This window comes from Chionomys nivalis, chromosome 6, assembly GCF_950005125.1.
Source record: "Chionomys nivalis chromosome 6, mChiNiv1.1, whole genome shotgun sequence".
Lineage (NCBI taxonomy): Eukaryota > Metazoa > Chordata > Mammalia > Rodentia > Cricetidae > Chionomys > Chionomys nivalis.
The window spans coordinates 100,720,822-100,747,165 of NC_080091.1; the positions used below are offsets into that span (position 1 = coordinate 100,720,822).

At 45.9% G+C, this 26,344-nt stretch overlaps 1 protein-coding gene across 2 annotated transcripts in view; it reads left to right on the forward strand.

Moving 5' to 3' along the window:
* Tgfbr3 (transforming growth factor beta receptor 3) overlaps positions 1-26,344 on the forward strand; it is a 176,791-nt gene that overhangs the window by 130,005 nt on the left and 20,442 nt on the right. For both annotated transcript variants that reach the window (XM_057772958.1, XM_057772959.1), the window contains 9 exons: positions 1,242-1,410; positions 2,802-2,949; positions 8,270-8,462; positions 10,152-10,495; positions 10,934-11,086; positions 13,763-13,906; positions 14,053-14,220; positions 18,114-18,410; positions 20,517-20,634. In XM_057772958.1, coding sequence (XP_057628941.1) covers positions 1,242-1,410; positions 2,802-2,949; positions 8,270-8,462; positions 10,152-10,495; positions 10,934-11,086; positions 13,763-13,906; positions 14,053-14,220; positions 18,114-18,410; positions 20,517-20,634 — 1,734 coding nt within the window. The remainder of the gene's footprint in view (positions 1-1,241; positions 1,411-2,801; positions 2,950-8,269; positions 8,463-10,151; positions 10,496-10,933; positions 11,087-13,762; positions 13,907-14,052; positions 14,221-18,113; positions 18,411-20,516; positions 20,635-26,344) is intronic.

Consider the following 26,344-nt stretch of genomic DNA (forward strand, 5'->3'; position numbering starts at 1 on the left):
CCCAGCATCTCATCCTTAACATTTAAAAGACACAAGGCTGCATCACTGAAAGTGCCAGGTCTGATTGATTCCCCTCCAGATAATCTGCCTTCACCTAGAACTTCCTGGATGCCAGCTGTCACAGCGACAGTAGCTTCTGTTTAAATATTTAAGCCACGAGATGGAAATCCCTTTGGGTGTCCTGCTCTGTAACAAGCATGGGTCACTGGGGAGATCTTCAGATTTTGGAACTGGCATGTCTTTTCCCGGGTCTGGTGGTGAGCAGTCCTCAGCCCAGTGGCATGTGTAAAAGTACCTTGAGAATGGGAAAGAGCCATGTCAGGGTTAGCTGTGTAAGGCAACCGTGTAAAAAGGAGTAAAAGTTTGTCTTCTCTCTCTTCCCCATGCTTCCCACTTTTAATTTTAATTTCGGGGTAGAGAACCAATAGGCATTGGCACTGAGGCTGCAGGTATCCAAGGAGAAGCCTGTAAGATTGAAAACAGCCCCAGTGTTGAGTGTCTAGGCGGGAACCTCTTGGTAGACAGATGACAGTTAAGTCTGCAGCCCAGAGGAGGAGTGATGGTCTGGGGAAAAGTGGATACCACAGGAGTAGCTGGGTTCTCTGGAGGAAAGAGCTAAGGTTCTGAGTTTGGATTATTTGGTCGCATGCATTTCCTGAATGTATCATGACTTCATTTTTCCTTATGGCATCTATATCCTTTTTGGCATGTATATTTTTGTTTTTTGAGATAGGGTTTGTAGCCCAGGCTGGCCCCAGGTTTGCTATGTAGCCAAAGATGATCTTAAATTTCTTGTTTTCCTGCCTCTGCCTCCTGAGTGGCCAGAATATGAGGCTGTGCCATAACCACACCTCAGACACGCGGTGGTGGTGGAACCCCAGGGCAAACACCTTACCACCTGAGCTATGTTCCCCAGCTCAGGGCTGAGAGTCTCAGCCTTGGCTTATGTTAGAATTAACTGCGGAGCCCTATGGAAAGGAAAAATGTCCTTGAGGTCCTGAGTCAGAGTCTAAGGCACAGAGTCCTAACAGGTCTGATCTGGATCACAGGAATGGGCAGGAACCAGAAAAAGAAGCCACTAGTAGCCAAAGTGCGGCACCTTTCTGCAGTAACCGAGGCACAGATGAGCCCCCGCCACCCCTGCCGCCCTTTGGGCTTGTCCTGTCTGTGGTCACCTCTGTCCTCCCGTCTGGTCCCGTAAGCTCAGTGGTTTGACCAGGTGCCCCTCTGTCTGCCTGCAGATCAAGTGTTTCCTCCTACGTGTACCATCGGGAAGAATTTTCTCTCGCTCAATTACCTTGCTGAGTACCTTCAACCCAAGCCTGCCGAAGGCTGCGTCCTGTCCAGTCAGCCCCAGGAGAGGGAAGTGCACATCATTGAATTAATCGCCCCCAACTCAAACACACACAGGTGAGCCTGTATGTACATGTGACCTCGTGCGTGTGTGCATGTGTGTGTGTGTGTGTGTGTGGTGTGTGTACGTGTGTGTGGTATGTGTGGTGTGTGTGTGCATTTGTGTGCGTGTGTGTGGTGTGTGCGTGTGCAGTGTGGTGTGTGTGTGTGTGGTGTGTGTATGTGTGTGTGTGGTATGTGTGTGTATGCATGTGTATGTGTGGTATGTGTGTATGTGTGGTGTGTGTGTGCGTGTGTATGTGTGGCGTGTGTGTGTATGTGTGGTGTGCATGTGTGCGTGTGTGTCGTGTGTGTGTATGCATGTGTGTGTGTTGGTGAAGTGGGTCTTCATGGTACATATGAAGGATGGCACAATTTGTCACTTATGTTCTTATTCTGCCTTTCAGCTTCTTACGCTGGCCTGGAAATTTGATTCTTCCTATTGAAAATAATTTGTTTGTTTTTTAAGTAGAAAAAAAAATTATTATTTTCCATGCTGATCTGTATTTCTTACAGACCAGTGACTCAAAGTTTACAGTTGTATTGTAGAGGTATATTTGAAATGACATGTATGATAGAGTTTTCATTTCAGTATTGAATAGACTACAGATCAGTTTGCGTAGGATTCTCTTCGGTCCCATGTACAGAACTCTGGAAAATTCAAAGGGACTGGGAGGACCTGGAACATGTGTGCAGACCTTTGAAGTCGGGGCACCCTGGTTATCATGTTTCATAAGTGAAGCCAAGACAGACTCCCCTCAAATTCAGGATGAAGGGTGTGATCATTTAGTAAATAAAAATTATAAATAAAAATCATTCTCTTTCATGCTGAATTCTCTGACCCATAATTTTCTTTAATAACTGTGTACCCATAAGTTTGGGGAAGTAATTGCAGCTGTGATTATTTAACCACCATTGATTCCTCAGTCAACTCTTGCATAAGCCAAGAGGCCTTTTACTTCTTATTTTATTATGAAGTTTCCGAATGTCTCCCACCTCCTAGCCATCAGCCCCTCTTGTCAGGATTTCAAGGGTTTCTGCATATAGAAGTTACAGGCTAATGAAGGGCGGGTTGCAGAAGCTTGAAAACAAACAATTCTGCTTCAAAATGAAGCTCTCTTGGTGTGTTCAAGATCCTTCAGATGGTGCTGCATTGAGTAACTGCCTTTTTCTCTCCCCTCTCTAGAAGGAAAAACTTGTGTGGTTAATTAGCATCAGGCCCGTGTTCCTATTGTTATGTAAACCCATTTTGTTATGTGTGCAACAGCAATGTGTTTTGCACATGTCATTTGCCTGGGACCCACGCCAGTATTTTAATCAACTGGCCAGACACTGGAAACATGGAGCTTGGGAGTGGTGGCAGAGTTCCTGGCATTCGGGTCTTGACTTTGCCTTTGTTTTCCACACAGCCCCCTCCAGGTGGATATAGTCATTGACATACAACCCGCTCAAGAGGGCCCTGAGGTGGTCAGAGACCTCATCCTCATCCTGAAGTGCAAGAAGGATGTCAACTGGGTGATCAAATCCTTTGACGTCAAGGGAAGCCTGAAAGTTATTGTAAGTTGGCCGCACTTTTCTTGATCTTGTTAAACAGCAATGATTTAAACTGTGGTTGTGTGTGTTATTTTTGCAAGGATTCTGCCTCTTTGAACTTTCTAGATCTGTTAGCTTCTACTTTGCTTGGTTTCGCCTGATAGGACAGTCAGAGTGGTGGCTAAAACATGGCCCTAGGGAGTATAATACGTGGGTTTGAGTCTTGGTTCTTCTACTTAAAAATTACAGCCTTGGACAAGTCCTTGAAGCTTTCTGAATTCCAGTTACCTCATTAGGAAAGTTTTGAAATGAATCAGTGTGTTTTCTAGTCATAGTAAACATGAAGCAATGAACAAAAGTACATTTTTCATGTCTGAGTATTCTTTAGAGACTCAATATCATGGTCCTGAATTTAGCTTTTACTCAGGAGTTGGGTGCTTAGGGAGGAGGGAAAATCTATCTGATCCCAGCCTGTGGCATAGACTTTCTTGTTGAGATAAATATGTATTCCCAGTGCTGGAGTGTGGAAGCCAGACTCAGAAGAATCCTCTGAGTTCATTGGCCATCTGTACAGACTAGCTGAATGGTGAGCTCCTGTTCAGTGCGAGACCTGGTCTCAGAAACAGAGGCAGGCATAGCGTGAAGAAAACACCTGATGTTGACCTCTGGTCTCCATTCACACATTTGCACACCACACACACACTTGTATATGTGTCACACGTGATTTTTTTTTCAAAAGTAGCCACAGGTGTGCTCCAGTTTTATCTCTGAAACACTGTTAACTTGGTAAGGTGATAGCGAGGTAGCTAGTTTGTTGGGAAAGTAGAATGTTGAAGTTTGACGGAATAAAACTCATCTCAGGGGAAAACTATTTGACTGAATATTGGAGCAAATTATATGTATGTAATGGGTGTGTGTGCATGTGTATGAATTTATGTATGCATATATGTATCACACCCCTTGGCATCTTTTTGAAGGGTAAAATTTTAAGGTATTTTTAATTGACCAGCATCTTTTTCAGTGCCTGTTTTGAAACAGCTGGAGTTGATTTTAGATTTTTGGTTTTTTGAAAGAGATTGCCTTCGGTTGTTTTGGTTCTGTGTTCACTCGCACACAGCCCCTTCCATGGGATCCAGCAGTTGGCAAAGCCAATGGTTCTCTACAATCCCAGCCTCATAGGTGAACTCACCAGAGGAGCAGACAAAGCCAGTAGCACACACATCTCATTTTTAAAATAATTCTCCCTTGTTCCTAGGGTATTTTTTAAATTTATTTTTCTTAGACTTTGAAACAGTCCAAATACCCATCAAGTGTAGTGTGACGGCTTAAGCCAGTGTCAAGTGCAAACCCCAGCCGTGATTTTCCAAGGTCGTGGGTATTCTGATTGCCTTCCCCTGGCATGGCATGAGGGGAGGGGTGGTGGTGACCTGGAGTGTCTGCTGCTTTTGCTGCCTGGCACATCAACCGAATGTTTTTAGCTTCAGAATAACAAAAACAGGAAAGAGAATCAAGCTTTGAAAGGCAAAAAAAAATACGGTATGTTTCAGTTCCCGCTGGAGTGCTCACGCACACTCTCAGCCCTGACCTGTGGCTCCTGCTGTCCCTGAATGCATGTGCCTGGACAACAGCAGGCCTGGGCTTTGCTTTGAAGGAATCAGAAAGACTAGAAATGAGATCGGCCATCATCCCAAGCAAGATCTGTTTCTATTCCTTCCTTTGGCTTGACTCGTGTTCCAGGCCAATTTTGGATAATACATGACAACATTGCTAAACAATTAGGTAATGTTCCATCATGTTCTTTTTCTTCTCCAATTCTCCACTCAGTTTCAAGCTATTTGACTTCTAACTCCCTGTCCCAGATGTGAATCCAAACTGTGCCGTGAGGGACGGGTTGCTGCTTAGAAAAGGAGACGTAGTTTGTGGAGAACTTAATCCTTGTCTTCCCTGTACTGACAAGGTTGCTAAGCGGGAAAAAAAAATAAAGGATCCTGACTGGAGCAGACAAGGCCAGCTTCAAGGTCCGTCTCCCAGTTCATGGTGGAGAGTCTAACCAACAAGGGGTCTGTTTCTGTAACTGTGAAATGGATACAGAGTAACAACAGTCGCCTTGAAAGCTATTGTGTGGTTCAGGTGACTCCATTGATCCCTCAAGTGCTTAGGGCACATAGGGTCCCTCTCTCCCTTAAAACACACAGGTAGGTGGAAATTCTCAGCTATGTGTGTTACTCGTTGCAAGCCGCAGATTCTTTCAGTGGCAGAAGAATGGCAGAACCTCGTTCCTTGTATTAAAGGAAGAGTACCTAAGAAATATATGTATATTTTAGCACGGACCCATTGTAAAAAGAACTCATCCTCTTTCCATAAGTGCTTGCTGGAAGAGTTTGTCCACAGGAAGTGAAGTGAACCAAGGTGGAAACAGGGAACCACAGTTCGTAGGGAGGTGAAAGAATGACCTTGTGGCATGTGCGTGGCTGTGCTGAGTTTGTCAGAGCTACAGCAAGGGCAGCATGCAGCCTGTGTGAGGGACAGTGGTCAAAGAGATCGGCAGAGCGATGCAAAAAGCACAGCACTAAGATGTGGCTCTGTCTTGTTCTCTGGGTGCCCTGTAGACAGGGTGCTGTGACTTCTACAGCAGGGAGAGCTCCAGAACAGGAAAGATGAGGGGGACTTCACAGCTGTTCCCTCTCATGGGTCAGAGAGATGGGTAAAGGCTCCTCGGCCAGAGTTCTGTCCCTGGGACCAGCATGGTGGAAGGAGAGGACCAGCTCCTACAAGTAGGCCTCCAAGCTCCACCTCTCTCTCCCTCTCTCTCTCTCTCTCTCTCTCTCTCTCTCTCTCTCTCTCTCTCTCTCTCAGACACACACAGACAGACAGACACACACACACAGACACACACACACGATAAAATTATAATAAATTTAAAAGCTGAAAGCTGTTTCTTCTTGTGCTAATTGATGCAGCGTCTTGTGCATCTTGACTTCTTCTTAGAAAACACATTGCTAGTTTAGAGCCGCAGTGCATATGTGTGTGTGTGTGTGTGTGTGTGTATTTGGTATTCTCTCCCCACTGCTCCCCTAAAGCCCTCCTCCCTGCGCCCTCATTTCTAGGGCACGGGGCACAGCCACTTAGGCTCCACTTAATAGTTCACAATAGAGCTGAGGAGTATGGTGATGGTGTTTGGGGAGACTCCCCTTGAGCCCCCACTTGACTGTCTTACGGTTGGGAGAGCCTGGAGAGTCCAGGAATACAAAGGTGAGGAATTTACTCAACGCTGAGAACCAATTTGCCTCCCATTATCCTGGGTCTTGCTGCTTTACTAGCATGTAGAGTGACGTCTAATCTTTTAAGTTCCAAACCATAATTAATATGAATTACCCTGACAGCATCTAGATTTATGTGGAAAGGCATGAACAGATCACTCTGTCCTGGTACAGCAGGACAGGTGGCCGTTGAGATGATGGGATTCTGGAGAGAGTATTTTCTCAGCTGTCTGACAACATGAACAGAGTCTAGGGCAGAAGAGGCCAGGCAGTATTGTTTAGGCCAAGGTTGCGGTTCCAGCCAGTCAAAACACATGCTGCTTTGAAAGGCTGGAAGAAGCTGTGTCTCAGAAACTCCTGTTGACCGAATAGTGGGCTCTGAGAGCTGCCTGGGTCTTCCTTGATTTCTGTCCCATTTCTGTCTTTCATCTCTTTTTCATTACCACTTCCTTTTCTCATCTATCCTCCCCCTTCCCTCTCTCCCTCCCTTCCCTTTCTCTCTTCTCATTCTTCCCCTAGGATTTTCCTCTGAGTTTGAGTAAGAACTAAACTAATCTCAGTCGGTAACAACCGAGCTTACAAACGGTAGCAGGATTCCGTTCCTCTCCGTCTGGTTTCTTGCATGCTCACATAGAGTCGTGAGCGGCCAGCCTGGCAGGTTTCCCCTAGATAAGCTCTTTGGGTAACAGGAGACAATCTTGGGTGATAGCTAGCAAGCCCTGGAGTATATGTGTCCTCAGACAGTCTCCCACAACCAAGGAGGCCAAGATAATGAGAGCCTGTGCATCTTTTATGACTTTACAGTGGGAAAGAATTAATATTTAGTCATGTTTGGGGCAAACAGAATGGGAAACAAATGAGGCATTTAGAAAAAATGCTGCAGATATGCAGGAGAAAATCACTGGGCATGGAAATTAAAGGGATTTTGATGCAGCGTGACAATGGCATAATCTATGCTCTGGAAGCTTCTCCACTCAGCCAGAGCAGTTGTGCAAACTGGGCCTTGCCCTTGGGTCCCTCTGCAGTGGTCAGGTCCCTCACCCACTGACAAAATCCCTCTCACGGGCGTCAGTAGAGCACATAGACACTGCCACGCCCTGGCTACCCAGAGGCAATCCATATCCTTCCTTGAAAGAATACCAGCATTTTAGCAATTGTAGCTGATTATTACATAAAAGCTAACCTTTCAATATGGCTTCATGAATTTTCATGTTGTCTTTATATAGGGGCCACATCAATCTTGATGTCCTTTCAGTTTCAATAGATGTGTTGCCTATATAAGAATATATAGTTTGTGGGTTTCTCCTTTATTACTAAATAAAGTGCTAATACTTGAGCCGTTTCTTAATTAATACTCCAGACCATAAAGTATAGTATGTTAACAGAATTGGCAAGTGAATACAACTTCAGGATGGCTAAACCAATCATAAATTATAGATAAAATGTAAAGACCTGAGTTTTAACATGTGGAAGTAATAGCTTAGATAGCATTGGGAGAGTCACGAGATCCTACTGTCTTTCCTTTAGGTCGAGGCAGCAAGAGGCAAAACCACTGGAGTGTTTGTAACACAGTGTGCACACCTGGGTACTTTATACACAATTTTGAATAAAAATAGGAAGGGAACATTTGAAATGTGTACTTAGCACAGGCGGCCAAAATAAAGTGAGAAGGCAGCGTGGGTGGGCGTCACTTTGTGTGTGTTAATTTGTATCTCAGTGTCTTATCCAAGGAAGACAAGAGCTGCAGGGTAGGTCCTCATTATACAATCTAGGATCTGCTGATTTCAGGCAACCCCTTATTCAAAGTATCTTTTGAGAATATCTCTTATTCTTTGACAACTTTATACATGATACAATGTATCTTGATCATGCCTACCCCAGCTCCCACCTTGATCCCCTTTGGACACCCCATAAAATATTCCTTTCCCACGTACTTGTTTTCCCGTCTTTCATTTTTGTTGCTCACAGAGCCGGGTCAGTGCTGCCTGTTGGAACATTGACCAGCTGATCCTCTTGACCTTGCATGGGTCCTAGAAAGCACTTTCAGTTTATACTCACAAGTGAAATTTTGCTATTCCCTTTAGGCTACCAACAGTGTTGGCTTTGGAAAAGACAGTGAAAGATCCATGACAGTGACCAAGTCAATAAAAAACGACACCCTTTCCACCCAAGAGAATCTGGTGCAGTGGGCATTGGATAATGGCTACAGCCCAGTGACGTCATACACCATGGTGCCTGTGGCGAATAGATTTCATCTCCGGCTTGAGAGCAATAATGGTACGCGTGGTGTTCTGTCTCTTGGACGAAGTGTTTCTGTGAAAGACACTCACGTCCACGTGATGGTTACTGGTTTTCTGTGGTGCGGTTTGATAGTTCGTCTGATGGTGTAAAGCTTAAGCTCACATAGTAATGGAAGCAGCCATAGCGCATATGTTCCATGATGGATTACGTGTCAGGCATGTTTTGTTCACCAAGTCCTCTGTGATTATATTAGAATGATTAGTGACCAATCACAACTGAGAAGACCAAGGGGGCAGGACCATTGGGGAAAAGCCTCTGGTCAATGGCTGAAGTTTATGGGAGAATAGCCATGGGGACTCAGACGGGGGAGAATTTCTTCAGGGTGTGGAGGCAGAATTGCCACTCCAGTTTGGCTAGCAGAAGCAGAGTCTGCAAGCCCTTGGGAGCGTCTGGAGTTTTAAAGTAGGTGTGACCTGAACCCCCTAGTTCTCTGATCTCTGGACCTGCTCCTCACCCAGTGGTACCGTGTGGCACAGTACTGATGGATCGAAGCTTCCCGTTCTACCTTCCCACCCAGCGTTAGTGTTTCTTTACTATTAGGGGAGGTGTTACTTAATCCCCAAGCCTGAGCCTCAGATTCCTTGTCAACAATCAAAATAACAAGAACAACATCTACCCTACTGAGTTGCCAAAATGTTTTGTTGTTTTCCGTGTGGGGTGGTAGTGTTTTTGTTTGTTTGTTTTTTATCAGTGTGCAAGTTGAAAGCACTCCAAAGCTGTGACTTCCTTTGGTGCTTTGTCTATAACATCCTTTTCAAACGGATCATGTTGAAGGAGGGGTCATGTCTCCTAATGGTTTCTGCCTATCTTACCCTGAGGCAGGTGTGGCCTTAAGCATCCATCAGCTGGGCTCAGATAACCATGGATGCAGAGAATCCTGGGGAAACACGAGTTTCTCTTGCAATTATTGGAAACATGGCGATGCTACATGTGGCCTTTATGGAATTCTATCTTCCTTTCAAGGAATAAGTGTTCCTAAGCGGCTCTCCTCTCCCAGAGTTGAGGCTCAAAAGGACCAGGGTACCTGGATATCGCCTAGATTTTTATCAGTCAAAAAGAAGGCAGCAAAATAATTCTAAAAGAGCAGTGTCAAAGGCAGAGGACTCATCCACTATGATAATGAACCTGGGCTCGATCCTTGGTGCTGCAAAATATAAAATAAAAATGCCAATGTTGTTTCAAGAGATATTTTGAGAAATGATTTTAAGACCCCTGGATTAAATGAAAGTATTTTAAGGACCTTTGCATAGCATGTTATTGCCCCAATTGGCACAGGTATATAGTTGGTAGGAACTTAGGAATTGTCGAGCAGAATGGCTCTCAGGCATGGTCGAGCGCTGCTGGCACACTAGAAGCTCCAGTCACTGGAGCTGCATTTTATCCAAAGCCCCAAAGTGATTTCAATGTGAAGCCCAAGTTGAGGATCACGGTTACAATCCAAACTTTTAAAGTTTAAAACCCGGGAAACTGAGTCACAGAGAAATAAGTCACATGTCCGAAGCCACTCAGCTAGTTAGAACCCCCGATCAGAACTGGGGTTTCCACACTGCTCAGTCAGTTCTATGCCCTGTGCTTTGACTCCAGTTTTTTACCAGTGACCCCGTCTCTAACGATGACGCAGCCTGGCATCAGCCACTCACGATGCTTTGTCTTTTGTTTCCACAGAGGAGATGAGAGACGAGGAAGTCCACACCACTCCTCCAGAGCTTTGGATCCTGCTGGGCCATGGCCACGGGCCTACCCTGGATAACCCACCCTTCCTGGGAGGGAAAAGCAAAGATGAAGGTCTCCCCTTCTCTTTCCAGAATATCCCCAAGAAAGGCTGGAAGGAGGGAGAAGATAGGATTCTCCATCCAAAGAATCCTGCCATTCCCAGCATCCCACTGTTTCAGAACCACAGAGAGACGGAAGAAGTACAGGGGGGTGTGGCCAACGCCTTGTCGGTCAAGTGTGACAGTGAGAAGTTGACCGTAGCTGTGAGCAAAGACTCCCTCGGAGACTCTCTCAAGGTCAGTGGCTCAGTGTGGTCCTCCCAAGAAACATCCCCAGCCAGCTGCAATCCTGTGTCCGTTATTTCCCTGAAGTTATTTCACCTTTGAACCCTACACTTGGTAGTTTTTTTCCCCTAGTTGGATGGGCCACTTCCCCTGGGCTACAACCCTCATCCGACTTCCTGTTGTTCTCAAAAGAGGAGAGGAGTTCAGATCCTCCTGTGTCAATATTTTGCTATTGGGTTTTCAGTGCCAACAAACACAATCGGGGACTGTTGACAGGTGATGGGTGAATGGGGAGAAGGCGGGAGGGACACTGCGCAGGCCGCGAGCTGCCTTTGCCTTGGGAGGCACGCACGCCTCTGTCTGAGGTAGGCTGAGGTAGGCACTGCTCCTTCCTGGGTGCGTCGAGCAGCTGTAAAGCCCTCCGCTCTGCTTTGGTGTTGCCCATTTCAGACCAGTAACTACTCAGAGATAGAGCTCACCCTATCAAATCATTCCTGCAAAGCCAAGATGAACAGCACCCACTTTGTTTTGGAGTCCCCCCTGAATGGCTGTGGCACTGGACACTGGCGGTCAGCCCCTGACGGTGTGGTCTACTATAACTCGGTGAGTACTGGTGGCATGGCTGGTTATCACTCAGTGTTAGTCTCCCCACGTCTCCGAAGATGACGGGGATGGAGATAAGGCCAGAAGTCAGATATCAGCAAAATGGATGGACTTTGACCTTGAACTCTTGTTTTGGTTTATCAGTGAGTCTGTGGGATTTGAAGGTTCTGTTTTCTCAGCTGGAGCTGTGGTCATCACACATTTCCTCCTTCCATCTGATGGTGGTCAACCAGGAAGGAGGCAGTGCCGTGCCATCCTGCTCTGGCCGCACCGGAGGCTCAAATAGGTCGGTCTTGAAGGGACCAAAAATCCCAAAGCCCTAGGTTATATGTGCATCTCTGGACAGCTGACTCCTTCCCTCATGAGTTTAAAATCAGAAAAGAATCTTGGTAAAATTATCAAGTCTCTCCCTCCACCTCTAAGAAAGACCCTAAATTTAAGAAATTTTATTTTTGAAGTTAACTGAGAAAAGGCTGCATAAGTGCTCCCCTCCCCTCTACAAAGATAATCCACTGCAGTTTGTGTAATAGTGAGGTACTTGCCTTGGACATTTTAAACTGATTTCCAAATTAGCACTGGGAAGAAATGGTGATCTACTGAGTCTAAGGTCCCAACTGCTTCTAAAGAATAAGGATATCCTGGTCCCAGAAGTCACCTCTTTCTTGTATGCTTTTGTTTTCTTGACTGTAAGAAAGAGCAAGGCATGAATTCTCTAGCTGCTTGCCTCAGACACCTCCAAGCTCTCTTGCCTGCCTCTCTTCCTCTCCCTTCTCCTCCCCCTCCTCCTCTTCCCTCCTCCTCCTCCTCCTCCTCCTCCTCCTCCTCCTCCTCCTCCTCCTCCTCCTCCTCTTCTTCTTCTTCTTCTTCTTCTTCTTCTTCTTCTTCTTCTTCTTCTTCTTCTTTTTCTTCTTCTTCTTGGCAGCTCTCCACCTTTGTTTGAGATGCAGCAGGTTAGCTCTCATCTGCATTGACTGTAGATTTTGAACTTGGCAACAGGCGTGTAAGTTCCCAATGTGTGGAGCTTGTTTGGTGAGTCCTCATCCTCACGACGTTTTCTGGACAAACGTACCGGGATACAGTATGGAACATTCCTTATTCCTTTGTCCCAGACGGCTTTATTGAGCCTGGCATCAATCCACACATCTGGAGTCCCATCTCCTTCATGGCAAATTTCCGGATTGCTTTGAGTGCTCTAGGAGCACGCTTCTTGAAGCCCACACCATGGTTGCGCTTGTGAACGTTGATGGTGTTTTCTCGGGTCACCACTGCGGTGCCTGCCTTCTTGCTCCTCCTAGTCTGTCCCCTTCCGTGAATGACATAGCAGTTTGTAGGAATCTTCAGACTTCCTATTTGTTTTTATTTTCCATTATGTTCATGATTTAATAATATTTAATGGGAATAAATTAGGATTTTATTTGTGGAGTTGTGATCTTTGGGTCACTTTTCCATTCTATTCAGAACCAACCCAGTATAATAATTTCAGTCAATGTTAAGACAGATTGTTGTGAATAGAACATTTTCTTTTCTATACTCACACACACAAGAAAAGATAGTGGGAAGGATTGAAAATAAAAAGGGGGCGGAGTATGCAAGACCAGAGAGGAGAAGAATTGCTCCATGGAAACATTAGGCGCCATGCTTTTAACTTAAACCAAACTTTCCGTAAACCTTAAAAGGTCCAGATAGAACCAGAGGTTTGCTCAGTGGGTAAAAGCACCTGATGCCAAGCCGTACTGTTGAGAGAAGAGTGGTGGGCTGTGTCCCGCCAGCCGGCTAGCTTTATCCGAAATAATTACACGGAAACTGTATTCTTTTAAACACTGCCTGGCTCATTAGTTCCAGCCTCTTATTGGCTAGCTCTTACATATTGATCTAACCCATTTCTAATATTCTGTGTAGCACCACGAGCTGGTGGATTACCAGGGAGGATCTTAACCTGCGTCTGTCTGGAGTGAGAGAATCATGGCGACTCACTGACTCGGCTTCTTTCTCCCAGCATTCTGTTCTGTTTACTCTGCCTATCTAAATTCTACCCTATCAGAGGCCAAGCAGTTTCTTTATTAATTAACTAATGAAAGCAACAGATAGAAAGATGACTCTCCTCCATCACTGTACAATGTGAGTTCAGTCCCCAGGACCCACATACGGGGAAAGGAGAGAATTGACTTGCAAAGTATTCTCCAACTGTCTCTCTCTCTCTCACACACACACACACACACACACACACACACACACACGCATTCATGTATGCACACGTACACATGTACACACACGCGTGCACACGCAATCCAGACATTATAAAAGATCAAGCACTGATACAAATTAAAAAGTGCCTGAGGACCCACAAGATGTGGGCAAATCTGTCAGCAGCCCCAGCTCCTCCCCTTCCATGTCTAATGTCTCCACTATTTGACGTAACTTATAATTATTCAACATGGTTATAAATAAATCTATAATTTTTTTGCAAGGAAAAAATCCAAATTTTGGTTCAGGTCTCCAGCTTGAGTTGAGCTTTTTTTTTCTGTATTTTCCCATCACTTTGAGGTTTAAAATCCTAACAAGTTTGGAGAATTTGCTCTTGCTGTCATTTGTATCCAGCCTGATTTTCTGTTTGCACCGAATTGTTCCGTGGTGCAGAGGCGCATGACACAAAGCTGTGCATCTCCTGCGTTCTAGATTGTGGTACAGACGCCGTCCCGTGGGGATGGCAGTGGCAGCGGGTCAGGTGGCTTTGAAGACTTGGAGTCAGGTGACAGTGGATTTTCAGGAGACACCGATGAAGGAGAGGCCGCCCCCCTGAGTCGAGCTAAAACTGTGAAGGTATGTATTGGTTTCTCTTTGCTTTGTTCTGTTCTGGATTATGTTGTTCATTTGGTTTGTCTTCATTGGGAACTGTCAAAACAATGAAATTGCATGTAAAAGGCCAAAGCTCAGCATGTGACTGATGTAGCCTCGTCTGCTTGGAGGTGTTCCAGTTTAACTGCAGCTTGCGGCAGCTGAGGAATCCCAGTGGCTTCCAGGACCCGCTTGATGGAAACATCACCTTCAACATGGAGCTGTACAGCACAGACCTCTTTCTGGTGCCCTCCCCCGGGGTCTTCTCTGTGGCAGAGAACGGGCATGTTTATGTGGAGGTAAGAATAGAGTGCCAGCACGGGCATCCAGCCTAGTACCCCGTGCAGGTCCTGTAACCCTAGCTGACACCTTCATCTAGGAAACAGCTTGGCTCAGAAAAACTCCTCCAGGTCACTTTCTGACAAAAGAAGAAAAGGGGAATATTGGGATGTTATGGCGTATGCTAAATGGATGTAGTGGTTTTTTTGGTAAATGCCAAAAAGAAAAAAGTGAGAAAAATGTGATGTCTACCAGTAAAGCACCCTGCTTGTTTCGCTGTCCACACTTTTAGGGACAGTTTTGTTCAGTCGTCCAGTGTGAGGGTTAGGCATGGACGCTTTCAGATTGCCTCCCACTTTATCTTGGATTTACTGTCGAGTGAGAAGCTCTGTGTGTGTGCACATGAGTGCGTGCGTGTGTGTGTGTATGCATGCATGCATGTGCATGTGTGTCTGTGCGTGTCTGTGTGTGTGCATATATGTGTGTCTGTGTGTGCGTGTGTGTGTGCATGTGCATGTCTCTGTGTGAAGTTGTTTCTGCCAAGTCATTATCTAAATCGCCTCCCGAATTTGTCAAAGCCATTTCCCATTTACAACAGCAGTCATCACACAGAGCTTAAATCTGGAATGTCTATGAAACTATTAGGCAGTGGTGGTAATAGTAAGCGCTGATATATGTTGCCGTTTCACAACGTACCAAATGCAGTTGGTATCATCATCATGAACTGACTTGTTAGCAGGATCCTGTAAGAGTGGACTCATTTTTAAGATCCGACTTTCAGATGAGAAAATTAAGATTCAAGCTGTCCAAAGTAGCGCAGCTGTGAAGTCCTACCTCTCGAGGCCACGCTACTGGCCACCAGGCACCTCTGTCATGGCCCCTCAGCTTGTCATTTGAAAGGGAAGAAAACATAACTCCGTATCAACGTCAGTGTCTAAGTTCACAGATCCATGCTGGGGAAGATGGACCTACGGCAGCAGGCTATCTGCCGTCTGTGTGTCCTGGGCAGAGTCTGTAGTGACCCCATTGGCATAGCATCTGTTGGTCTCACCGAAAGGCATCTTTGGCTTTGGGGCGAAGCAGCTGGCTGCTGTTGTGAGGCCTCACGGTGGGAGGGTGAGAAACTTCCTTAGGTGGCAGCCACTGCAGAGCACCTTTGTCCTTCCCAAAGAGAGACAGTGCGCGTGGGCACTGGGTTGGAGTGGAGCCAGGTAGCCCAGGATGCTTTCTGCGGTCATATTGGAGTGGTCTCCCCCGCTGCCCCTCCCCCATTGTGCATGCATAGCCGCGCTTTGGGGGAACCACTGCTCCGTGTTGTTCCTAACCATGATTGCCCCTACAACAGGGCTCTTTTCCTCAGCCTTTTCTGTGTTCACAGCCCACAGCCTCATTAGTCTGACTCCTGACTCTGCCGTGGGTTGGAAAAGACACTACTTAGCTACAGCTTGCTCTTCTCCAAGCGCATGCCTAGATCTGTTCCTTTGTGACTTTGCCAATTTATGCCAGCCAGTGGCTAATCTGCCTTGTGTATCCCACCCTCAGTATTTTACTTTTTCTCTCCTTCCCCCTGAAGCAGCCACTTACTTGAATTGTGTTGTTGGGAGGTTCCCTCTCCCGTCCCTTCTGCCCCGTCTATATTTTCACTCTTGTTTTTCCGTCTATTTCTTTTCACTTATCATATTTTTATAGTTAAATTTGATTTTAAAAGTGGATCAAAGCCGGGCGGTGGTGGCGCACGCCTTTAATCCCAGCACTCGGGAGGCAGAGGCAGGCGGATCTCTATGAGTTCGAGGCCAGCCTGGTCTACAAGAACTAGTTCTGGGACAGGCACCAAAGCTACAGAGAAACCCTGTCTCAAAAAAAAAAAAGTGGATCAAATATTTTTTGCTGCTTTACATATCAAGTATGTTAAGAAGGATTTGGGACTGGGGAGTAGTTACGAACCAGTTTAAACTTGATTGAAGCTACCTAAAACCTGAAAGAATCTGTAAATGTTTTGCTAAATAGGGTAGCAACTGGCCATGCCCTGTCTTTCTTTCCCTGTTTGGACTCCTCCTCTGGTAGGAAAAATTTTCTACTTAAGAAAAATAAAACTTCATAAATCACTGGCTTAACCTGAAAAGTCGTTTCTTGGCTTCTTCTCCAGCTGCCCTCCTTAGCCTTTTCTAGAACCTTCTACTTCCTCTAGCCTACAGTTCTTTCCCCTAATCCAAGGTGGACATTCCTGGGTGATGCCTGGTGATACGGTCAGTTCTTCTCTCAGTTCGTCCGGCCTAGTCAGCATCTAGAGTCGCACTGCTAACAGTGGGAGTTCTGACCGGCTGGGACCCATGCTGTTGGTGTGAACCTCTTCTAGTCGCTGTTTCTAACACTAACTGCATCTTCCGCATTAATTGCTGCTGCCATCCTGTAGGTGGGAAGAGAGCTTTTGGTCCGCACGTCAGGAGCAGAACGTGGGGATTCCTGGGTCTGGTCTCATCCCCAAGCCTATAATCTTCCTACCATTCATTTCTGGTCCATTCTGCAGCAGGACCTAAGGTTTTTCTCCTCCGAAGCACTGAGGAGACAGTCTAGGCAGACATTCTGCCTTTGCATGCCTTTGAAAGTGAGAACAGAGTCAGCATAGTTTTACACTGAAGACTGAGTTCATGTTAATGGCACTTTGTGTTTTAACATGTATGTAACTTACCTGGTAATCTCTCTAAGACAGAATAGCTGTTCATCAGAAATAACTCGGAAAGATAGTGAAGATAAATATTTGTGAACTGTTAAACACGGTGGTAACATCATAATCATCTTTGCCTTCTGTTCATGTCCGTGTTGAGTGTCCCACAGTTACCAGTGTGGGCTCTTTTGGGTGTGCTATAGATGAGGGTTCCTGCAGTGTCGGGGATTTCCCCTGGGCAGGTTCCAAATACTAGGTTTGTTTATTATCTCTCTTTATTTTTAAGCATTTGGGGGCTCATGGTCTATGGATGAGAACTAGCTTTATTTCTAAAGTGTTAGAGTTTATTATTTATACTTGGTTTAGTCAAGGAAAGAGGCACCGAAGTCAGGCGAGCAGTTCACACAGCCATCACACGTCACCAGACAGTAAAGCCAGTCTTGCTCCAGGGATTCTAGCAGGGTTCAGGAGAGCTAAGGTTTGAATGCTGTTTACATTTGGCTAAGCACTCCTTCCCGTGTCTAAACAAAAGAAACCTCAGTAAGATCTGGACACGGCACACACATGTAAGAGGGAAATAGAAATGAGTTGGAAATGTCTTCAGGTTAGTTTTCCCTTTAACCCTCCCCCACAGGGGGATTAAAGAATGACAGGAGAGTTCTTGGCAAGGCTGGCTTGGTGCCAGGTTGGGGACGGCCACCGGGTCACACTGTCCCTGGTACAAAGCACCACGGGCCTGCTGACTGTCAAAGCAGGCTGCATCTACCACATCCTGCTCTCCTGGCATTGCTCCGCTTTCTCTAGTAGTCCTGCCTGCCTCCGGCACGTGGTTTCTCCTCCATCCTGAAGCTACAGGACAGCATTAAAAAAACTGGTCCCGGTCATAATCTGCTATTGTGGCATTGCGGGCTTCGCCTGTGTGTGCTTATTTCAGAAAATCTACTCAGGTGCATAATTTAATTTTACTTTTTTTTTTTATCTCTGAAGGCTTACAGAGGGCCAGAGAGCCTTAACCCATTTTGTATTTGTAACTTGCAGCGTTTGAATTAAACAGTTTGTTGTCATTCGCGTCAAGTTTAAATGGGAAATATCTTTCATCAATCAGTGTGTGTTTCTGTTACAGCTAGAGAACTGTAAATATGTTATGAAAACAGAACAATGTTACCCAAAGAACTGTGTCGGGAAAGCGTCTGGGTGGCTAAAGTACAAGACGCCAGCCATTTCTGACTCCACCTTGTTCCTTGGCAGGTATCTGTCACCAAGGCCGACCAAGAACTGGGGTTTGCCATCCAAACCTGCTTTGTCTCTCCGTTCTCAAACTCGGACAGGATGTCTGATTACACCATCATCGAGAACATCTGTCCCAAGGATGAGTCTGTGAAATTCTACAGCTCCAAGAGAGTGCACTTCCCCATCCCGCACGCCGAGGTGGACAAGAAGCGCTTCAGCTTTATCTTCAAGTCTGTGTTCAACAACTCCCTGCTCTTCCTACATTGTGAGCTGACGCTGTGCACCAGGAGGAAGGGCCCTCAGAGGCTGCCGAAGGTGAGTGGGCTCTCATCTGTCTGGACCGTGATTTGGGCATATTTAGGTCTAGAGACACCCTAATGGGAACATGGAATCCAAGTTACTGTAGGCTGAGGTTGTAGTTTTGAGTTTTTGAAGCCTTCTGGTTGAAGCGACAGGGAACAATGTACTTTAGGTTTTGGAAAATAAACCCTGACAGTGAGCTAGTTTTTCCGTACGCGCTTAGCTGTACCTTAGGGTGATAACCCAGGAATGACTTCTACCGAGGGAGAGGCTGCCCTGGCTCTGTTGGTCAGATAGCGTGCTGTGCCAGAAGAACAAGGAATCGAAAGTACAAGATCAGTGTGAGGATTAATTTTTCCAGGTCCCAGTGAGACTGGGATTGCAATTGTTTTTTTGACCTTCTCTGTGTGGGTTATAAGATGGCCTTATCTCGGGAGGATTTCTAAGGGAAATTAACAAATATTTTACTTTCGCCTGGTTTCTTATCAGCTCATCGTATTTGCCTCGTGCCATTGCCCATTTTAAACGGCTGTGTTATGTTGCCATAACAGAAATTAGAACCCTTTGACCTTGTCGGAGCAGCCACCACAGGGGCTCAGTTGGGTCAACTGTGACACCTTGTTAGGTCTGCCTTGTGTGGGACAGGTGTCTCCTGCTGTTACTTCATTGTTATGAGCTAATGTGATTTCATATGATTTCCTCTGCGTGTTTATTCTCTAACTGTTACACACAGTCTAAACTGGATTCTAATTCCCTTGGAATCTGGGATCTACTAGTGTCTCAGAAGTCCAGAATCAAGCTGTAGCATTTATATATTTAGAATTCTCTTATACAGAGACTGGAAGAAAAAGTAGGTGGAGAAAAATACCTATTAAATAGATTTCTACTGACCTGAATTCCTTGAATCATTTCCCTGAGAAGTCACTGAGTTTTATCTACAAATTAATACACAGACGACCACCAATCCTCAGGGAACAAAGCCAGACTTGGGCTCTGCTCGCCTGTCTGCTTCCATAGCCACTGCTACCGTTAGTCCTCTAGAAATGAAAGTAACACACACTTCCCTCCCGGGTAGAAGAGCAAAGGAGGTGGGATGCTGAGGAGGAACTGTAAATGCCTTCTTCTTAAAGGCAGCGGTCCCCTATTCCTCGTAGCTCCTGAGTACTTCTGTGACCTTCTAGGATAAGGTACCCATGATCACCGAGTCTTGCCCTGCCCTTTGCTGTGAGTTAAGTGTCTGGGCCAGGGTCAGCCTCTGAGACAGAGTTAGCATCGAACAGTCTTAATTAACTGGAGGGCTAGCCAGAGAGTCAAGGGAGCTACAGCAGTGAAATGAGCTTCACGTCTTTTCAACATCATGCCTTCTTCCCACCATGACATGCCTTTCCCTCTGCTGCAAAGTTCTTCTCAGGGTGTTAGGGGTTCGGGGTCTTCTCACGGTGTGTATCTGGCTTGTGTGTGGCCCAGAGAAGCATATCAGATATGATACCCTCCACCTCCAGACATGTCCCTGATAACTTTCCAGACTTAAAATAGCTAGAAATTGCTGGTCTCGTACTTCCACGCCTGGGTGACATAGTAGAGCATGTGTGAGGTTTCGGGTTAAATGTTTGCACTGGGGAAAAAACAAAAAGTCCAAACCAAAACAAACAGAAGATGATTGTGGGAAACCTAATTTTGTAGAATTAAAAAAAAAAAAAAACCAACAAGTATGACAATATGTTTACAATTATCAACAGATATAAATTCTATCATAACGCAATAAATGCAGTTTCCCACAATCACAGATTACAGATGTTATCACAAAGAAGCCATTATTGCACATCTGTAGTTCACCCATTTGTCAAATGAATTCTGAAACTGTTTGTGGGGAGGGGCCGAGGAGGATATCTGTAAGCTGTCCGTTGATATTTGCATCTTCAAGTACAGTGAAAAACACACCAGGCCTGCCTTGCTATCTCCCTGATTATTTAGGGTTCTTTGAAAAGCACACAGATGCCCTGTCTTCCCCATGGCTAGCAGCCGTGAGCTCTCTGGTGAGGGACCAGAAGACAGCGTGTGCAGGACTCATGACTTCCCTGTGAGCCATGACCGTGACTGCTTTGCTCTGCCTCTCCGCAGTGCGTGAGTCCTGATGAGGCCTGTACCTCTCTGGATGCCGCCATGATCTGGACCATGATGCAGAATAAGAAGACATTTACCAAGCCCCTGGCTGTGATCCACCAGGCAGATTATAAAGGTGAGAAGGGGGGCCTAAACCTGCTCCTCATAGAGATCCCCAAAACACACATGGCGAAGGAGAAGATCACTCCTGCAAGGTTCCTCTGACCTTCATCTGCACGGTGTAACACATGTGTCTCCACACAGAGACACACAGGGTAGTAAATGTCATCCGACCTTAACCTGCATGATATCATACATACACACACGCACACAGAGTAAATAAGTGTTTTTAAAAATTCAGTTCTATAAATCCAAGTCCAGTTTTGTTCAAAAAAATAAAAAATAAGCCAGTGCTAGTGAGATAGCTCAGCGGGTTAAAGGTTAAAGCCGTAAAGCCTGGCGACCTACATTGATCCCTGAACTCACAAGGATGTAGAATGAGAAACCCAACTTCCCCAAGTCGTCCTGACATCCATCCGCATGTGTTCCATGGTACACACATGCACACGCATGTACACCCACCTGTAATGAACACATAAATGTAAAAAAAATAGCATAAGGCAGTCAATATAGAAAATACTTCTTTGCCCCAAGAGAGTTCCAATTCTGCCACTGTGCTGTGTGTAATTATTTACAAATTCTTCTTTAAAGAACAGATGAGGGGCAGAGAAACAGCTCAGTGGAGGAGGGCTAGATAGGCGTAGAAGACATTGGGTTCGATCCACGCACCACGAAAGAATGACATCATCGTAAAGGCTGGCTCTGCAGTGCTCCTCTCGGCTGCGTTTCAGATGTGTTCCTGTGGGTCTGGGATGTGCTGGGACTTGCACACTTGCATGGCCCAGCTTTCCATGCTATGCTCATGGGTCTGCTCGCTCCGTGCTACAGTAACGCTTCATCAAGACCACAGCTACCTCTGGGAGGGGTTCTCATCCGTGAGCATCATCCACTCAGGAATACTGGAAGGAAGCTGAGATTTACAAAGGAGTTTTCAGAACTCCATTGCTCCTCCTCATTCCCAGGGTTTCCATTCCTTCATGTGTAAGAACACTCACTGAGCTATACTGACTATGAAAGAAGGACAGACATGTCCTGATATGTGTGGTGTCAGCACCGGGGCGACAGGCAGGCCCAGACAGCCAGCGGGGAACTCCAAGGACTGCGGGGAGAGCATCACAGCCCCAGGGACCTGAGAAAGCCAGGATGCATCAGGCAGCTGTCAACAGCTGAGGGGTGGGGCCGCATGTCGCATGGGTGATCTGAGTAGCTGCCTTCCTCCCTGTCTAGAAACAGCCTGTCGCTCCCCAGAAGCCTTGCTCTCAAAGGGTGTCAAGCTGAGAAAAGACTGGCAGAGTGAGCGAGATGAGAGGGGGTGTCAAGCATCCAGGGTGAGATATGCCAGCATTGCAGTCGTGGACCGTGTCCTGCCACCCTGAAGGGCAGAGAGAAGCCTAGCAAAAGCCGGCGAGCAGCTCAGTCCCGGCTCCTGGGCATTAGAGGGGAGCCATGGTGGCTGGTGCTGACACCAGATCTGGGGTGCCCTGGGATGGTACTTTGGGGCCAGGACTGACAGGACTTAGCAGTGGGTGGCTCTGGAGCAGTCGTGAGCTACCAGAGAAGAGACAGGTGGGTGCTGGTCAGTTTCTCAATAAGGAGTGGTCATTCCAGGTGTCTCACCCCTTCAAAGAGGCAGGAGAGCATGGCGTTGAGACTGGCTCACAGCCCGGAAGTTAGGGCACTGCCCTTATTCCCTCCTTACCCAGCGGGCTATGGCAAGCCCTCACGACCTCCCCGGTTCAGGTTCTTCATCTGGAAAGGAGAGGTTAGAACCGGGACATGCAAGCCCTTGCAGCCCCCGACACCCGGCTGAGCTGTTAGGAGTAGCAGATTCCAGTTCATTTCCTGACCACCCTAGATGCTGGGTGCACATGTCAGGTGTTTATTGGGTTTTGTCTTGAATGTAGCTTGTTTGGCTTTTATTGGTTGGTTCTCAGTCATTTAGTAGGTGATCTCACTCCAGCTGGGTTGCCCAAATACTGCTACCCTTATCGTTGCGTCCAGGGGAAAGGAATAGGAATAAATTGCATTGCAAAGAATTCATAGTTGAGAACAGCTGACTGTGTTTTGTGCTATAAAAGTAGTTAACAATAGCAGCAGCCACCTCGCTCCCTGTCCCTTACCCTTACCCTATTTTGAGAGCACGCATTCAGCTGGTAATTGAACGCAGCAGCTGGTTGTGCCCCGTGCCAGACAGTACTTAGGCATTAATATTACAACACTATAACTTCCAGCAATTCTTTCATTCTTTTTTTAAAACTCCAGTGGTATTTTTCTAAGTAATTTCTCTTGTAAATTAGGTAATTACTTTTATTTAAACTTAGAGTCATTACACTGAACACTCTGTGTTTTCTTTACATAAACGCTCAAGAGGAAAGTGTTGTTTTTTAAACCGGATATCAAAGCGATTTCATGAGATTCGCTAATTGAGGTGAGATTTTAGTGGAGAAGCAAGTGGGTGAACAGTTTATGCTTAGGTTTGTGAAACAAATTGAGGAGGTTGAACTGCAGTTTCCCAAGGCTGTGTGCAAATTCATCTTCCTTGGCAGGAGTAGGGGGGTTTGCTGCTGGGTTTTGGCTCCATAATGCCTCCCCTTACCTTTGTGTTTATTTTCATTGGCTCTTAAATCATTTCTGTTCTGTGTAGATCACTGAAATCTAATCTCTCAGCCACACAGGGCACTGGAATATTTTTGGGAAAAGGCAGGTGACCATTGGCCCAGTAGCAGTGGTATATTTAAACGACAGTAACTAACGTTCTTTCTTGGAGTGGGAGACCAGGGATGACCCGTGGGGTAAGAGTGCCCGGCAGCTCCACTGTCCTGGTCCATTCCTCCTGATGTCCTTGCCATAGAGCCAACTGTCCTTGGCCATTTGGCTTGTCTTTCTTTTTTTACAGTTGAGGTTTCCGGGACGACAGATACAGGCAGAGAGTAGCAACCACCATTCCCAATAATGATGACATCTTCAGACAGTGTTTCCTCCTCTGTGGGCAGGGAAAGTGGCCATCAAAGCTGTGTGAATAATTCTAGGTCCTTTCAATAGGCTACCATTCTTAGTGGAACCTTTGGTCTCTAAGTCCTTTGGAATCAGCCTTGGCTGATCATTGGGCTCCTTTACTCTTCACAATAGATGAAGATGCCAGACTGTTGAAGCGTTAGCGATGGCGATGAGGATCCAACGTTCACGAAGCATTTCTTTTGCTCAAGGCCCTGTCCTGAGTGCTTAGGTGTTATCGAGTTTAGTTCTCACAGAGGCTTTGTGGAGATGACGCTTTAACAAACGTGGCCACACACCTACATATGGCAGACCAGAATGTGAATCCATTCCTTTGATTTTACACCTTTTGCAAACCCCCATATGCCTCCTCTTCCCATGGCCACTGTTATCAAGACAGTACTCAAGTAATCTAAAGAATATGAACTGAAAGTCAGATGAAAGATTTAAAAAAAAAAAGAAAACACATTTCTTGACAGGGTTAAAATATTAGGGTGTGTTTAAAAGTGCAAACTCAGACATTCTGTGACTTTATGACTTGAGCACACACAAAAGCAGAAAACAAACAGCTGATGCATATTATGGCTTATGGCAAAACAATTAGAATAGCTGAGGCGGTGCCATCGTCTCTGAAATGCTTCAGCGCATTGGCAGCTTTCCCGGCTTTGCCGTGATTTATACTCAGCTTTTAATTCCTAGCAAGTTAAACTTTTGGAATTCTGGATTTTCTCCACACTTGAAAATAAAAGCACCTACCTATCATGACCACTCAGTGAATGTGGATCTCTTCCTCTTCTTCTCGGTCAAACTGGGGTTCCTCTAGGAGAGGAAGGTATTGGGAAACCGTTTCAAATGTCAGTTGGAAATTAATCTAAAAGAGGCGTGACATTTTGGAACACATTTGGATTTTCCAGAACCAAAAATACTCTTAAAAAAAAAAAGTTTGTCCTGAGGTTAAGGCAGAGATGAGGGGAAGACTAGAGATGCTGACCAAGCGAGGTCTCGGTCCCTGAGGGAGCAGGGCATCGAGCTCTCATCGCTCCAGCTGCTTCACAGTTCTGAAAACCTGTTATTAAGAAGATTTTAAATGTATGTAAAATTAGAACGAACCCTCCAGGAACACATTATCCGGTTTTAGCAACTACATATTCATGGTGAATCTTGTTTGACCACTTCCTGTGGCCCATTTGTGTGGAAGGAAACCAAACAGTTCCATCCATCAATAATCCAGGAGATACCTCTCTGAAATCTAAGAAGCACCAAAAGATCTTGAGGAGAAGGCTGGGCATGGTGGCACACACCTTTAATCCCAGCACTTGGGAGGCAGAAGAAGCCAGATCTCTGTGAGTTCAAGGCATGGCAGGGCTACACAGAAGGAGACTCTGTTGAGGGAGGGCTCCAGGGCTTAAGATTGTTTAGGATTACCACTCTGAGAGCAGTGCAAGTGTTGTGCTTCTGGAAGAAAACCAGCAAGAGAACATGAAATGATACTTTGGGTTGTTTATTCCAAAAACATGTTTTCTGAGTCCCTAATATTAGGGCTTTATAGTACAATGTTTCTCACTCTGAATAGCACCCACCTAGGGCTGGATAACTCTGATGTGGGCGTCCTGTAGAATTAGCATCATCCTTCATTTCTAGAAACCTCCATATTTCCATAGAGCCCCCTGCCCTGTCCCTGGGTGAGGACCATTGTCTAGTGGCAGAGAAGTTAAGAGGCCAATGCAAAGCCATAAATACTGAAAAGAGCCCAGAGCAAGGACCAGAATCAGCCGAGTAAGGTTAGGGGAAAAAAACCACTCTTGAATAGCCGCACAAAGTCATCACTCCCCCAACCCCCACCCTGTTTCTTTGTGCGCCTTCTCAGCCCTGCAATGTTTACAAGAACTGAATTAAAACGGGAGGCCAAAAGCTGTGGTCAGTTACTCATGCATAACCTACCCCAGACACGCCGGTTGGCGAGAGCTAGTTCTGACAATCTGGAGAGGGAGGTTTGGGTTCTAGAGGTAAACCAAAATTTGTTCAGACTATATGAGAAGATTTGATCCAGAATGTTGATTATAGTGTATTCTTTCTGCAGAGAGAGAGCCACTGTTAAAATTCTCTTTACAGCAATATCTAGGATTCCTTTCTAACAATCCTTTCCCTAAGTAAATACGGCTGTTCCTTCCTTTCAGCAGGCGGGTTTAGTTGTAGGGCGCTGGAAGAGATGAAGCTATTTTTGCTATAGTCAGGGGTTATGGGGAACTGGGGAACAAGAAATGTTAGTTGGTAAATCCTGGAGCCTCAGCTTTGCGGTGTGGGGCTTGTCTCTGCACGGATGGTCACGACAAGACTTGACACAAGGAAATAAGGCAGGGGCTGTTTCTGTTTAGCTCTCTGGGAGGGCCCTATTTGGGGTGAGGGGGAGTATTAGATCACAGCGTAAGTCCATTTTTAAACAATACCATCCATCACAAAGACCTTGCCATAAAACCTAAATTCTTACATGTGAGGTCCTCCCTCTGGAGAATCCTCCTTTTCAAACCATGTGGGGATTCTGAGTGACACAGCGTAACCACAGGTGGAAAGCTGGTTGGAGCTCTTGCCAGAAGTGTGTATACTTCTTGCTGATGCACGCCGCTGAGACCTTCAAATGCCTTCACACTTAGTTCAGTGAGCTGAACCATTACTTCTTGAAAGTAGGTGGATTTGTGGTCAGATGCTCACACTTCAGAGAGTTCCTAGGGGTG